This window comes from Somniosus microcephalus, chromosome 10 (genome assembly GCF_052327205.1).
Source record: "Somniosus microcephalus isolate GS21.2 chromosome 10, FLI_Smic_1.0, whole genome shotgun sequence".
Classification (NCBI taxonomy): domain Eukaryota; kingdom Metazoa; phylum Chordata; class Chondrichthyes; order Squaliformes; family Somniosidae; genus Somniosus; species Somniosus microcephalus.
Window position 1 is genome coordinate 231,968,890 of NC_140996.1, and position 16,480 is coordinate 231,985,369.

Genomic DNA, 16,480 nt, shown 5'->3' on the forward strand with positions numbered 1-16,480 from the left:
ATTGCCATTTTCGCAGGCTCATCCACAGGGCTGTCGGTTTTATGAATTTTATGACATCCTGCTCCCCTTCACAGCCGGGGGAGTGATAAATCACCGGAGTCTACAAGTGCAGGGCATTGTTTAATTAAAAATAAGAATCTAATCTCCTCTACCCATCAAATCATTTCTTATTGCAATGAACCCTTCTCAGAGTGCAGACCAGCACAGACTGGATGAAAATGGCAGTGTGCGCCGGTCACACTGGTCCATCAGTAATGTTCTCACCGCCCCCCGGCCCTGTCGAAAAACGGTTCAGCCTCTGAACATTCCAACAGGAACATTTTCTGATCTCCACGAACACCTGATGCAGTTGCCACATTCACCTGCCTTTGCTGCGCTTCCATGTCTCGTGTAAAGTAACTGGTATTTATACCGAACCTATGGTGGTGCGGGGTACAGCGAATGTGTGAGTGAGTGTGTGAGTGTGTGTGTGTGTGTGTGTGAGTGTGTGAGTGAGTGTGTGAGTGAGTGAGTGTGAGTGTGAGTGAGTGTGTGAGTGAGTGAGTGTGAGTGTGTGAGTGAGTGTGAGTAGGTGAGTGTGTGTGTGTGTGTGAGTGAGTGAGTGTGTGAGTGAGTGAGTGAGTGTGTGAGTGAGTGAGTGAGTGAGTGTGTGAGTGAGTGAGTGAGTGAGTGTGTGTGTGAGTGAGTGTGTGTGTGAGTGAGTGAGTGTGAGTGTGAGTAGGTGTGTGTGTGTGTGTGAGTGAGTGAGTGTGTGTGAGTGAGTGTGAGTGTGTGAGTGAGTGTGTGAGTAGGTGAGTGTGTGTGTGTGAGTGAGTGAGTGTGTGAGTGAGTGAGTGTGAGTGTGTGAGTGAGTGTGTGAGTAGGTGAGTGTGTGTGTGTGAGTGAGTGAGTGAGTGAGTAAGTGTGTGTGAGTGAGTGAGTGAGTGAGTGTGTGAGTGAGTGAGTGTGTGAGTGAGTGAGTGAGTGAGTGTGTGAGTGAGCGAGCGAGTGAGTGTGAGTGAGTGTGTGAGTGAGTGAGTGAGTGAGTGTGTGAGTGAGTGTGTGAGTGAGTGAGTGAGTGAGTGAGTAGGTGAGTGAGTGAGTGTGAGTGAGTGAGTGAGTGTGTGTGAGTGAGTGAGTGTGTGTGTGAGTAGGTGAGTGTGTGTGTGTGAGTGAGTGAGTGAGTGAGTAAGTGTGTGTGAGTGAGTGAGTGAGTGTGAGTGAGTGAGTGTGTGAGTGAGTGAGTGTGTGAGTGAGTGAGTGAGTGAGTGAGTGAGTGTGAGTGAGTGAGTGAGTGTGTGAGTGAGTGAGTGAGTGTGTGTGTGAGTAGGTGAGTGTGTGTGTGTGAGTGAGTGAGTGAGTAAGTGTGTGTGAGTGAGTGAGTGTGTGAGTGAGTGAGTGAGTGTGTGAGTGAGTGAGTGTGTGAGTGAGTGAGTGAGTGAGTGTGTGAGTGAGTGAGTGTGTGAGTGAGTGAGTGAGTGAGTGAGTGTGTGAGTGAGTGAGTGTGAGTGAGTGAGTGTGTGAGTGAGTGAGTGAGTGAGTGAGTGAGTGTGTGAGTGAGTGAGTGGGTGTGTGAGTGAGTGTGTGAGTGTGTGAGTGAGTGAGTGAGTGTGAGTGAGTGAGTGAGTGAGTGTGTGAGTGAGTGAGTGAGTGAGTGAGTGTGTGTGTGTGTGAGTGAGTGAGTGAGTGAGTGTGTGTGTGTGTGTGTGTGTGAGTGAGTGTGTGAGTGTGTGAGTGAGTGTGAGTGTGTGTGTGAGTGTGCTAATTTTGTTTTACGCAGCGAGTTGTTGTGATCTGGAACGCGCTGCCTGAAAGGGCGGTGGAAGCAGATTCAATAGTAACTTTCAAAAGGGAATTGGATAAATACTTGAAAAGGAAATACTTTTCAGGACTATGGGGAAAGAGCAGGGGGGAGTGGGACTAATTGGAGAGCTCTTTCAAAGAGCCGGCACAGGCACGATGGGCCGAATGGCCTCCTTCTGTGTCTTATGAATCTACATAAAATTCTGACAGGGCTAGACAGACTGGATGCAGGGAGGATGTTTCCCCTGGCTGGGGGGTCTAGAACGAGGGGTCACAGTCTCAGGATATGGGGTAGGACATTTAGGACTGAGATGAGGAGAAATTTCTTCACTCAGAGGGTGGTGAACCTGTGGAATTCTCGACCACAGAAGGCTGTGGAGGCCAAGTCACTGAATATATTTAAGAAGGAGAGAGAGAGAATTCTAGACACAAAAGGCATCAAGGGGTATGGGGAGAAAGCGGGAATATAGTATTGAGATAGAGGATCAGCCATGATCATATTGAATGGCAGAGCAGGCTCGAAGGGCTGAATGGCCGACTCCTGCTCCTATTTTTCTATGTTACATGACTCCAGTCCCACTGGATTCTGAAGTGACCTCTCAAGTGGCCCAGCAAACCACTCAGTTATATTAGATCTGGGTAACTGGGGATAGGCATTAAATGCCGGCCCTGCCAGCGACCCCCACATCCCGAAAATGAATTTTTAAAACTGAGGATTCTCAACAGGCTTAAATCCCAGTAAAGTACTTTTTGAATTGCAGTCACTGTTATAATGTAGGAAACCTGGTAGCCAATTTGTACACAGCAAGCTCCCACAAACAGTGATGCGATAATGACGAGACCACCTGATTTTTTTAGTGCTGTCGGTTGCAGCTTGGGATAAATATTAGCCCCGACACCGTGGAGAAGCCCCTTGTGCCGTGGGATCTTTAACATCCACCTGAGTGTGCCGACAAGGCCTCGGATTAACATCTCATCCAAAATACGGCACTTCCAACGGTGCAGCACTCCCCCAGTACTGCCCCTCCGACAGTGCGGCGCTCCCTCAGTATTGCCCCTCCGACAGTGCAGCGCTCCCTCAGTACTGCCCCTCCAACAGTGCAGCGCTCCCTCAGTATTGCCCCTCCGACAGTGCAGCACTCCCCCAGTACTGCCCCTCCAACAGTGTAGCGCTCCCTCAGTATTGCCCCTCCGACAGTGCAGCGCTCCCTCAGCACTGCCCCTCCGACAGTGCAGCGCTCTCTTAGTTCTGCCCCTCCGACACTGCGGCGCTCCCTCAGTACTGCCCCTCCAACTGTGTGGCGGTCCCTCCGTACTGCCCCTCCGACAGTGCAGCGCTCCCTCAGTACTGCCCCTCTGACAGTGCAGCGCTCCCTCAGTACTGCCCCTCCGACAGTGCGGCACTCCCTCAGTTCTGCCCCTCCAACAGTGAAGCGCTCCCTCAGTACTGCCCCTCTGACAGTGCAGCGCTCCCTCAGTACTGCCCCTCCGACTGTGCTGCGCTCCCTCAGTACTGCCCCTCCGACAGTACAGCAATCCCTCAGTACTGCCCCTCTGACAGTACAGCAAACCCTCAGTACTGCCCCTCCAACATTGCAGCATTCCCTCAGTTCTGCCCCACCGACAGTGCTGCACTCCCTCAGTACTGCCCCTCCAACAGTGCAGCGCTCCTTTACTACCGTCACTCTGACAGTGCAGAGCACCTCCAGTACTGCCCGTCCGACAGTTCGGTCATTCGGCCCATCGTGCCTGTGCCGGCTCTTTGAACGAGCTCTCCAATTAGTCCCACTCCGCTCCCCACCCCACCCCCCCCCCCGCTCTTTCCCCAGAGGCCTGAAAAATTTTCCTTTTCAAGTATTTATCCAATTTCCCTTTTGAAAGTTACGACTGAATCTGCTTCCACCGCCCTTTCCGGCAGTGCATTCCAGATCACAACAACTCGCTGTGTTAAAAAAAACACACACTCACACATGCGCACACTGACTGAGTAAAAGAATGTTTCCTCATCTCCCTTCTGGTCCTTTTGCCAGTTATCATAAATCTGTGTCCTCTGGTTACTGACCTTCCTGGAAACAGTTTCTCCTTATTAACTCTGTCAAAAGCCCCTCATAATTTTGAATGTCTCTGTTTAACCTTCTCTCCGGAGTCAGAGGCAGAGCGGTTGCCAGAACCTTGACAACACCATCAATCCCATCAGGAGAGATGACACAAACTAGGGTTGTATTCCCTGGAATTTCGAAGGTTAAGGGGTGATCTGATCGAAGTTTTCAAGATATTAAGGGGAACTGATGGGGTCGATCGAGAGAAACTATTTCCGCTGTTTGGGGAGTCTAGGACTAGGGGGCAGAGTCTAAAAATTAGAGCCAGACCTTTCAGGAGTGAAATTAGGAAACACTTCGACACACACAGGGTGGTAGAAGTTTGGAACTCTCTTCCGCAAATGGCAATTGATGCTGGGTCAATTGTTAATTTTAAATCGGAGATTGGTAGATTTTTGTTAGCTGAGGGTATTAAGGTATATTGGGCAAAGGCAGGAATATGGAGTTAGGTCACAGATCAGCCGTGATCTCATAGAATGGTGGAACAGGCTCGAGGGGCTGAATGGCCTCCTCCTGTTCCTATGTTCCCAGCAAAGATTGAAAGAAAGCATCTAACACGGAAGTTCTACGGTGGGTCCTCGCCGCTTTCTTTACCTTAGCCTCCCCTCTTTCGACATCTCATGTGGGGGGTTGTCACACAGCAGCTTGTTCGTGTGCACATCCAGCAAGTAGATGAAGATGTTCTCCTACAGGGAGAGGACAGAAGCAAAGAGGTCACCAATGTTACATCAACAACAAGACAGATTTTCTTCTTTTATGCAATCATCTAGCACTGAAGGAGGTCATTCGGCCCATCGTGCCTGTGCCGGCTCTTTGAAAGAGCTCTCCAATTAGTCCCACTCCCCCCTGCCCTTTCCCCAGAGCTCTGCAAATGTTTCATATTCAAGGATTTATCCAATTCCCATTCCAGATCACAACAACGGGCTACACAAAAAAATATCTCCTCATCTCCCCCCCAGGCTTCTTTCCCAATCACCTTAAATCTGTGCCCTCTGGTTACCGACCCTCCTGCCACTGGAAACAGTTTCCCCTTATTTAATCTATTAAAACCCTTCATGATTTTGAACACCTCTATTAAATCCCCTCTTAACCTTCTCTGCTCTAAGGAGAACAACCCCAGCTTCTCCAGTCTCTCCACATCACTGAAGTCCCTCATCCCTGGTCCCATTCTGGTAAATCTCCTCCGCACCTTCTCCAAGGCCTTGACATCCTTCCTAAAGTGCGGTGCCCAGAATTGGTCACAATTCTCCAGCTGGGGCCTAACCAGTGATGTATAAAGATTTGGCAAAACCGCATTGCCTTTGAAATCAAGGCCTAGAAATTGAGTTGGCGCCACGCCAGGGCTTTAGCGCCGGAAATTTAGCGCCGGCGCTAAGTCCCCCTGCGCGCGCCAAAAATTCAGTCGCGCCGCGCCCAGACGGCTGCCGGCGCTACTGGCGGGCGTGAGCGCCTCCCAATGGGCGCTGACTGCCACATTGCGGCGCTAATCCGGCGCTGCGGGACCCGATGCGGTGCGGCAGGCTGGGGAAGTGCAGGCCTCCTCCTTCAGTTAAGGAGGAGCTGCCTGTACCCGCCCGCTGTCCGTTCAAATATTGAAAAAAATGAGCCCGGCACCTCGGACAAGTGCCGGGCTTGCAGGCCAGACGCATCTGTTCCGCGGGGGGGGGGTGGAGGAGTCCGGGGAGGGAGGTGCGGGCAGGCGGCCGGCGGGAAAGCGGCCGGCCGCCGCGCGACCTTAATGCGCCGGCGCTAACTCGGGGAAGACTCGGTTGAAAAAATCTTAGTTGCGGCTGCCACGGGCGAGGCGGCCGCAACTCAATTTCGGCGCTGGGGCCCGTCACCACGGCAACCGGGACGCTGCGCACACCGATGACGTCATCGGTGCCGGCGCAGCGCAATCGGTCTACCGCCGATTCTAGGGCCCCAGGGAATTTCTAAACTGGCCATAACTCCAGCGCTAGGCCCTCTAGCGCCTCAAATGCGGCGCTAAGGCTACTCAATTTCTAGGCCCAATTCTTTCTACAGTATTTCTAAAACCCAGGGTCCCGTGTGCTTTTTTAACAGCTTTCTCAACTTATCCTGCCACCTTCAAATATTTGGGAACGTAAACGCCCAGGTCTCCCTGTTCCTGCACCCCTTCTAAACTTCCACCATTTAGTTAGAAAAGTTACTTCTTCCCATATCACGTAATACCTTTGGTTAAGAAAAGTTGGCGGTTGGGTGGGGAGTTGGGTTGGCCTGGGGTCTCCAGCAATTAAAGATTAATCTCCAAGACACTGCTGAGAGCAAAAACACCCGGGAGAAAAATCATAGGAGTAATAAACAAATTTGTGGGGTTTTTTAAGTATCTTTGAACACTTCTGTTTATTCCCAGGGCAGGTACAGCAAGGGTTAGATAGAGAGTAAAGCTCCCTCTACACTTTGCGACATTAAATAAATTTTAAACGGAGATAGACAGTTTCCTAGCTGATAAGGGAATTAGGGATTACGGGGAGCGGGCAGGGAAGTGGACGTGAGTCTAGGTTCGGATCAGCCATGATCCTATTGAATGGCGGAGCAGGCCCGAGGGGCCGTATGGCCTACTCCTGCTCCTACTTCTTAGGTTCTTATGTTCTAGTAAAGCTCCCTCTACACTGTCCCATCAAACACTCCCAGGGCAGGTACAGCACGGGTTAGATACAGAGGAAAGCTCCCTCTACACTGTCCCATCAAACACTCCCAGGGCAGGTACAGCACAGGTTAGATACAGAGTAAAGCTCCCTCTACACTGTCCCATCAAACACTCCCAGGGCAGGTACAGCATGGGTTAGATACAGAGTAAAGCTTCCTCTACACTGTCCCATCAAACACTCCCAGGGCAGGTACAGCACGGGTTAGATACAGAGTAAAGCTCCCTCTACACTGTCCCATCAAACACTCCCAGGGCAGGTACAGCACGGGTTAGATACAGAGTAAAGCTCCCTCTACACTGTCCCATCAAACACTCCCAGGGCAGGTACAGCACGGGTTAGATACAGAGTAAAGCTCCCTCTACACTGTCCCATTAAACACTCCCAGGGCAGGTACAGCATGGGTTAGATACAGAGTAAAGCTCCCTCTACACTGTCCCATTAAACACTCCCAGGGCAGGTACAACACAGGTTAGATACAGAGTAAAGCTCCCTCTACACTGTCCCATCAAACACTCCCAGGGCAGGTACAGCACGGGGTAGATACAGAGCAAAGCTCCCTCTACACTGTCCCATCAAACACTCCCAGGGCAGGTACAGCACGGGTTAGATACAGAGTGAAGCTCCCACTACACTGTCCCATCAAACACTCCCAGGGCAGGTACAGCTCGGGTTAGATACAGAGTAAAGCTCCCTCTACACTGTCCCATCAAACACTCCCAGGGCAGGTACAGCACGGGTTAGAAACAGAGTAAAGCTCACTCTACACCATCCCATCAAACACTCCCAGGGCAGGTACAGCACAGCTTAGATACAGAGTAAAGCTCCTTCTACAGTGTCCCATCAAGCACTCCCAGGGCAGGTACAGCTCGGGTTAGATACAGAGTAAAGCTCCCTCTACAGTGTCCCATCAAACACTCCCAGGGCAGGTACAGCTCGGGTTAGATACAGAGTAAAGCTCCCTCTACACTGTCCCCATCAAACACTCCCAGGGCAGGTACAGCACGGGTTAGATACAGAGTAAAGCTCCCTCTACACTGTCCCATCAAACACTCCCAGGGTAGGTACAGCACAGGTTAGATACAGAGTAAAGCTCCCTCTACACTGTCCCATCACACACTCCCAGGGCAGGTACAACACAGGTTAGATACAGAGTAAAGCTCCCTCTACACTGTCCCATCAAACACTCCCAGGGCAGGTACAGCACGGGTTAGATACAGAGTAAAGCTCCCTCTACACTGTCCCATCAAACACTCCCAGGGCAGGTACAGCACATGTTAGATACAGAGTAAAGCTGCCTCTACAATATCTTGGTTTGATGGGACAGCGTAGAGGGTGCCTTACTCTGTATCTAACCCTCATTCAAGCCCTGAAGATTCCGCCAAGACAGTCTCCTCAAGTTCTGGCTGAGAGGTGAGAAGGCCACCAACTGAATCTAACTGATTCCAGTTACCTTGGCAAGAAAAAATAAGAAGTAGGAGCCTGAGTAGGTCATTCGGCCCCTCGAGACTGCTCCGCCATTCAATAGGATGCAAACGTACTAGAGAGGGTGCAGAGGAGATTTACCAGGATGTGGCCAGGACTGGAGAATTTTAGCTATGAGGAAAGTTTGGATAGGCTGGGGCTGTTTTCTTTGGAACAGAGGAGGCTGAGGGGAGAACTAATTGAGGTGTATAAAATGATGAGGGGCCTAGATAGAGTGGATAGGAAGGACCTATTTTCATTAGCAGAGAGATCAATAACCAGGGGGCAGAGATTTAAAGTAATTGGTAGAAGGATTAGAGGGGAGTTGAGGAGAACTTTTTTCACCCAGAGGGTGGTGGGGGTCTGGAACTCACTGCCTGAAAGGGTGGTCGAGGCAGAAACCCTCATCACATTTAAAAAGTACTTGGATATGCACTTGAAGTGCCGTAACTTACAGGGCTACGGACCAAGAGCTGGAAAGTGGGATTAGGCTGGAGAGCTCTATTTCGGCCGGCACGGACAAGATGGGCCGAATGGCCTCATTCTGTGCCTTAAATTTCTATGATTCTATAAGTTCATGGCTGATCTTCTACCTCAAATCCACCTTCCTGCCCAAAGCCTAGAGTTGAAGCAGGGGACATCCTGTGTAATGTGGACGAGGTTGTCATAGCAGTTCGCAGCTGAGGTCTAGAGACCAGGGTAGTTTTATCGTTCCTTTAGATGGAAACTAATATACTGCAGGGGCGAGCAAAACAATATGAATTTTTTTTATTTATTCATTCGCGGGATGTGGGCGTCGCTGGCAAGGCCAGCATTTATTGCCCATCCTTAATTGCCCTTTGAGAAGGTGGTGGTGAGCCGCCTTCTTGAACCGCTGCAGTCCGTGTGGTGAAGGTACTCCCAAAGTGCTGTTAGGGAGGGAGTTCCAGGATTTCGACCAAGCGACGATGAAGGAACGGCCAATATATTTCCAAGTAAGGATGGTGTGTGACTGGAGGGAGGCCTGGAGATCGTGAATAAGAAAGAGGAAGATAAAGAATGAGCAAAGCTCCTAGTTACTGGTGACCTACCACTTTTGGAATGACTGAAGATAGGACATCGCTGATGACGGCTCGTAAGGAGAGTGTATCAATAACTGAGGCGAGATTCAGAAGGGCTTCCTACAAAGGAAAAAATATATAAATCAACATTTTACATAGAATGACATAGAACTTACAGCACAGAAACAGGCCATTCGGTCAATGCCGGAGTTTATGCTCCACACAACCCTTTGTTAGATACAGAGTAAAACTCCCTCTACACTGTCCCATCAAACACTCCCAGGGCAGGTACAGCATGGGTTAGATACAGAGTAAAGCTCCCTCTACACTGCCCCATCAAACACTCCCAGGGCAGGTACAGCATGGGTTAGATACAGAGTAAAGCTCCCTCTACACTGCCCCATCAAACATTCCCAGGGCAGGTACAGCACGGGTTAGATACAGAGTAAAGCTCCCTCTACACTGTCCCGTCAAACACTCCCAGGGCAGGTACAGCACGGGTTAGATACAGAGTAAAGCTCCCTCTACACTGTCCCATCAAACACTCCCAGGGCAGGTACAGCACGGGTTAGATACAGAGTAAAGCTCTCTCTACACTGTCCCATCAAACACTCCCAGGGCAGGTACAGCACGGGTTAGATACAGAGTAAAGCTCCCTCTACACTGTCCCATCAAACACTCCCAGGGCAGGTACAGCACGGGTTAGATACAGAGTAAAGCTCCCTCTACACTGTCCCATCAAACTTCCCAGGGCAGGTACAGCACGGGTGAGATGGTGGAGTGGAGAGTGGAGGCAAGGAGGAGGGGTTTATATGCAGAGAGCTCCAGAGTGTGGGGGCAAGACAGCCAAAGACTCTGTGACGGAGGGTGGAGTGGAGAATGGGGAAATACAGAGTTGGAGAGCAGGGGACAAATACAGGTACATTAACCAAGCTTCCAAAATAATTTAATGGTTAAATGTATCTTGTGGCGTTTTTCAAAATGAATCTCCCCCCACACTAAACACCATTCCCATCGAAGTAATGGTGGCTGTTGGAACTCCCAGGAAATGCACCCACAATGGCTAAAGAAAGAAAGACTTGCATTTCTATAGCACCTTTCACGACCTCAGGATGTCCCAAAACGCTTTACAACCAATGATGTACTTTTGAAGTGTAGTCACTGTTGTAATGTTGGAAACGTGGCAGCCAAATTGCGCACAACAAGCTCCCACAAACAGCAATTGTGATAATGACCGGATAATTTTTTTTAGTGATGTTGGTTGAGGGATAAATATTGGCCCCAGAACACCGGGGAGAACTCCCCCCTGCTCTTCTTCGAAATAGTGTCCTGGGATCTTTTGGCTTCAGTTTAACATCTCATCTGAAAGACGACACCTCCGACAGTGCAGCAATCCCTCAGTCATTCACTGAAGTGTCAGCCTGATTTGGGGCTCAAGTCTCTGGAGTGGAGGCTCGAACCCACGACCTTCTGACTCAGAGAGAGTGCTACTAACTGAGCCCGGTCGGTGAAGAGATCTGTATTGATGGGGCTTTTGGTGGTTTAACAAGGCAGAGGGCTCAAGTGTTCAAGGGTGCAATCATAGAATGGTTACAGCACAGAAGAAGGCCATTCGGCCCATCGAGCCCGTGCCAGCTCTCTGCAAGAGCTCTTCAGCTAGTCCCACACCCCCGCCCTTTCCCCGTAGCCCTGCAAATTACTTTCCTTCAGGTACTTAACCAACACCTTTTTGAAAGCCACAATTGAGTCTGCCTCCACCACCCTTTCAGGCAGTGCATTCCAGATCCTAACCACTCGCTGCGTAAAAAACATTTTTCCTCATGTCGCCTTTGGTTCTTTTGCCAATCACCTTAAATCTGTGTCCTCTGGTTCTCGACCCTTCCGCCAACGGGAACAGTTTCTCTCTATCTACTCTGTCCAGACCCCTCATGATTTTGACCACCTCTATCAAATCTCCTCTCAATCTTCTCTACTCCAAGGAGAACAACCCCAGCTTCTCCAGTCTATCCACGTAACTGAAGTCCCCCATCCTTGGAACCATTCTCGTAAATGGATGACAGCTCTGCCACAGATATTCTTCCATCAGTCCAACATGAAGCCTGAGTCACTTGACTGATTGCCGGGCAGAAACTCAAATCACCTTGCACCCTCCATAAACTTGAGTTCATCCAGAACTCTGTGGCCCCATTCTAACAGGAACCACGTCCCGTTCACTCAACAGCCGCTGTGCTCGCTGACCTACATTGGCTTGATTTACTAAGTTAAAGGGGCTGGAATAACAGAGAGAGGTTCTGCAGCATTAATAGGGTTCAATCAGGGAACGTGTCCTCCGTACGCTGATCTGTGACCTTTCTTAACCTTCCCTTTGATTGATGCCAACGTGTTATTTTCCCTGAAAGGTTGATGTATGCAGAACGTTGCAGTGCTGTCACGGCCCATTGCCAACAGAAGCTTCTGCCGGGGAGACTAGTCACAACAATCGACAGAACTAATTTCACTGCAGGAACTAAATTAGAGAGATGTCAGAACCGGAGGTGAGGAGGACAAGGGCAATACTCGGGAGAGCTTCAGTGAGGAGAAAAAGAATTACAGAGTCGGTTTATCATGGATGAATGGGTTTTGAAGAGAGAGTCTCAACTTCAGTGACCCCTTTTAAAGGGAGTCTCACCGTCAGGGACCCTTTTAATGAGAGTCTCACCGTCAGGGACCCCTTTTAAAGAGAGAGTCAGCGTCAGGGACCCCTTTTAAAGAGAGAGTCACCATCGGGGACCCCTTTTAAAGAGAGATTCACCGTCAGGGACCCCTTTTAAAGAGGGAGTCTCACCATCAGTGACCCGTTTAATAGAGGCAGTCTCCCCATCAGGGACCCCTTTTAAAGAGAGAGTCACCGTCAGGGACTGTAAAAGCTTTTATAGATATGTGAAGAGAAAAAGATTGGTGAAGTCAAGCGGAGGTCCCTTGCAGTCAGAATCAGGGGAATTTATAATGGGGAACAAAGAAATGGCAGACCAATTAAATGCATATTTTGGTTCTGTCTTCACAAAGGAGGACACAAATAAACTCCCAGAGATGTCGGGGAACATAGGGTTTAATGAGAGGGAGGAACTGAATGAAATCAGTATTTGTAGGGAAATAGTGTTAGGGAAATTGATGGGATTGAAGGCCGATAAATCCCCAGGGCCTGATAATCTACATCCTAGGGTACTTAAGGAAGTGGCCCTAGAAATAGTAGATGCATTGCTGATCATCTTCCAACATTCGATGGAATCTGGAACAGTACCCATGGATTGGAGAGTAGCTAATGTTACCCCACTATTCAAAAAAGGTGGTAGAGGGAAAACAGGGAATTACAGACCGGTAAGCCTGATATCGGTAGTGGGGAAAATGCTAGAGTCCATTATAAAAGATGTAATAGCAGAGCACTTGGAAAACAGTGACAGGATTGGACAAAGTCAACATGGATTTACAAAAGGTAAATCGTGCTTGACTAACCTACTGGAATTTTTTGAGGATATAACTGGTAAAATAGATAAGGGAGAACCAGTGGATGTGGTGTATTTGGACTTTCAGAAGGCTTTGTAATATCTCCAAATTTGCAGACGACACAAAGCTGGGTGGGCATGTGTGCTGTGAGGAGGATGCTGAGAAACTCCAGGATGATTTGGACAGGTTGGGTGATTGGGCAGAAGCATGGCAGATGCAATATAACGTGGATAAATGTGAGGTTGTGGCAAAACCACCAATGATCTTCTGTACAAGTGCATAACTGTCTTTAACCCAATGCTACAGCGTCTGTGTTTGTTGGCTGAGTGTAACTAAGCTTTCTGCAAAAGCCCTGAAACAACGTGATGACGTCATCACGTTGGTCACGTGATGCCCCGAACGGCGGGAAACGTGATGACGTCATGACGTCAGAGAGTGGGAGGTTCTAAGACCAGACCTCGTGTAACAAGCTGCTGAAAAGACCTGTTTGCTGTTGCTCCTGCATGTTTTTGTTTTGTTCACTTGTTTGATTAAATTCAGTTGAATTATTGAACTGACTCGACTTCAGTGCTTCAGTTAGGGATAGATCGATTCCTACAAGGTTATCCACTTTGGTGGCAAAAACAGGAAGGCAGATTATTATCTGAATGGCAATAGATTGGGAGAAGGGGAAGTGCAATGAGACCTGGGTGTCCTTGTGCACCAGTCGCTGAAGGTAAGCATGCAGGTGCAGCAGGCGGTTAAGAAGGCAAATGGTATGTTGGCCTTCGTAGCAAGAGGATTTTGAGTACAGGAACAAGGATGTCTTGCTCCAGTTGTACAGGGCCTTGGTGAGACCACATCTTGAGTATTGTGTGCAGTTTTGGTCGCCTTATCTGAGGAAGGATGTTCTTTCCATGGAGGGAGTGCAGCGAAGATTTACCAGACTGATACCTGGGATGGCAGGAATGACGTATGAGGAGAGATTGGGTCGATTGGGCTTATACTCGCTGGAGTTTAGAAGAATGAGAGGGGATCTCATTGAAACTTATAAAATTCTGACAGGACTAGACAGACTAGATGCAGGAAGAATGTTCCCGATGGTCGGGGAGTCCAGAACCAGGGGTCACAGTCTAAGGATAAGGGATAAGCCATTTAGGACAGAAATGAGGAGGAATTTCTTCACCCAGAGAGTGGTGAACCTGTGGAATTCTCTACCACAGAAGGCAGTAGAGGCCAATTCATTAAATATATTCAAGGAGTTGGATATATTTCTTAAGGCTAAAGGGACCAAGGGGTATGGGGAGAAAGCAGGGACCGGGTACTGAATTTGGATGATCAGCCATGATCGCATTGAATGGCAGAGCAGGCTCGAGGGGCCGAATGGCCTACTCCTGCTCCTATCTTCTATGTTTCTATGGGATCCCTTTTAAAGAGGGAGTCTCACCATCAGGGACCCCTTTTAAAAAGGGAGTCTCACCATCAGGGACCCCTTTTAAAGAGGGAGTCTCACCATCAGAGACCCCTTTTAAAGAGGGAGTCTCACCATCAGGGACCCCTTTTAAAGAGGGAGTCTCTCCATCAGGGACCCCTTTTAAAGAGGGAGTCTCACCATCAGGGACCCCTTTTAAAGAGGGAGGACATCAGAGCTAAATATGATACTATCATCACCTGACATCCAGCAAATGTGGCCGGGCAGATGATCAATAGTGGACAAGCCTTCACAGCTCAGGGTCTCTGCTGTCCACTGCTGATAGGTGGGGTCCCACCTACTGTACTGAGTGAGATTAGCTAACTCAGCACAGGCTGCGACCTTGCTGCCCTGGCTTGGTTCCACGCTGGGCATGGGGTTTAAAGGCAAAGGGCATTAAATGGGAAAGTCAAGATGCGACGGTGAATCACTGTATCAGCTTAGAAAGATCACAGTTAGAGAAAGAAAGATTTGCATTGCTGCAGCGCCTTTCACGACCTCAGGACGTCCCAAAGCGCTTTACAGCCAATTAAGTACTTTTTGAAGTGTAGTCACTGTTGTAATGTAGGAAACGCGGCAGCCAATTTGCGCACAGCAAGCTCCCACAAACAGCAATGTAATAATGACCAGATAATCTGTTTTAGTGATGTTGGTTGAGGGATAAATATTGGCCCCAGGACACCGGGGAGAACTCCCCCCCCCCCTGCTCTTCTTTGAAATAGTGGCCATGGGATCTTTTACGTCCACCTGAGAGGGCAGACGGGGCCTCGGTTTAACGTCTCATCCGAAAGATGGCACCTCCGACAGTGCAGCACTCCCTCAGTACCGCACTGGGAGTGTCAGCCTGGATTTCATGCTTGAGTCTCTGGAGCGAGACTGTGAACCCACAGCCTTCTAACTCTAGAGGCAAGAGCACTACCCAGTGAGCCCCGGCCGGCACAATTGGAGTACTGTGTGCTCCACACTATCGGAAGGGTATTGATGCAATGGCATGGGTACAGTGCAGACTCACTCGGATGCTGCCTGGTATGAGGAAATACAAATATGTAGAAAGAGTTGGACAAATTGGTGCTGTTTTAGTTAGAATAAGAGATTAGGAGGTGATTTTTTTTTAAATTCATTCTCAGGATGTTATTGTCGCTGGCAGGGCCAGCATTTATTGCCCATCCCTAATTACCCTTGAGAAGGTGGTGGTGAGCCGCCTTCTTGAACCGCTGCAGTCCCGTGTGGTGAAGGTGCTCCCACAGTGCTATCAGGCAGGGAGCTCCAGGATTTGGACCCAGCACAAGTCCCCAGATGTTGGTGAGGAGGACTTTGCAGGGTCGACTGGGCTGGGTGTGCTGTTGTCGTGTCCGTAGCCGGTGCCGAGGTCGATGCCAGTTTTATTGTTATTCTTTTGTTTTTCCTAGCAGTTTGTTACAACTGAGTGGCTTGTTGGGCCATTTCAGAGGGCAGTTCAAAGTCAACCACATTGCTGGGGGTCTGGAGTCACATATCGGCCAGACCGGGTAAGGGCAGCAGATTTCCTTCCCTAAAGGACATTAGAGAACCAGATGGGTTTTTATGACAATCCAGTAGTTTTATGAAATCTGAAATTAATTAACTGAATTCCAGTAACATGACCACTATACGAAGACACGGGAGAGGGTAGATAGAAATAGGCCTTTCCCTGTAGTTGAGGGGTCAAGAACGAGGGGACGTGGATACAAGAGAGCAGGAGGAACCTTTTTACACAGAGGGCTGTGAGGCTGCGGAATGCACTGCGAGAGTTAGTGATTGAAGCAGAGGCCGGGTCAGCAGTTAAGAACAGATAGGCAGGTTGGAAGAAGGGAACAACAACAACAACTTGTATTTATATAGCGCCTTTAACGTAGTAAAACGTCCCAAGGCGCTGCACAGGAGTATTTTAAGATAAAAAATTTGACACCGAGCCACATAAGGATAAACTACAGGTGACCAAAAGCTTGGTCAAAGAGGTAGGTTTTAAGGAGCGTCTTAAAGGAGGAAAGAGAGGTAGCGAGGCGGAGAGGTTTAGGGAGGGAATTCCAGAGCTTGGGGCCCAGACAACAGAAGGCACGGCCACCAAAGGTTGAGCGATTATAATCAGGGATACTCAAGAGGGCAAAATTAGAGGAGCGCAGAGATCTCGGGAGGGTTTTAGGGCTGGAGGAGGTTACAGAGCTAGAGAAGGGGTGAGGCCATGGAGGGATTTGAAAACAAGGATGAGAATTTTGAAATCGAGGCGCTGCTTAACCGGGAGCCAGTGTAGGTCAGCGAGCACAGGGAGTGATGGGCGAACGGGACTTGGTGCGAGTTAGGACACGGGGCAGTGAGCACAGGGGGTGATGGGTGAACGGGACTTGGTGCGAGTTAGGACACGGGGCAGTGAGCACAGGGAGTGATGGGCGAACGGGACTTGGTGCGAGTTAGGACACGGGCAGCAGAGTTTTGGATGAGCTGAAGTTTACGTAGGGTAGAATGTGGGAGGTCAGC

The 16,480-nt window shown here is 49.5% G+C and overlaps 1 protein-coding gene across 1 annotated transcript in view; it reads right to left on the reverse strand.

The window, feature by feature from the left end:
• pde2a (phosphodiesterase 2A) overlaps nt 1-16,480 on the reverse strand; it is a 429,910-nt gene that overhangs the window by 283,646 nt on the left and 129,784 nt on the right. Inside the window, exons 2-3 of the mRNA XM_085999752.1 lie at nt 9,085-9,174; nt 4,476-4,567 (exon numbers count right to left, since the gene is read on the reverse strand). Of these exons, the coding sequence (XP_085855878.1) occupies nt 4,476-4,567; nt 9,085-9,174 (182 nt within the window). The remainder of the gene's footprint in view (nt 1-4,475; nt 4,568-9,084; nt 9,175-16,480) is intronic.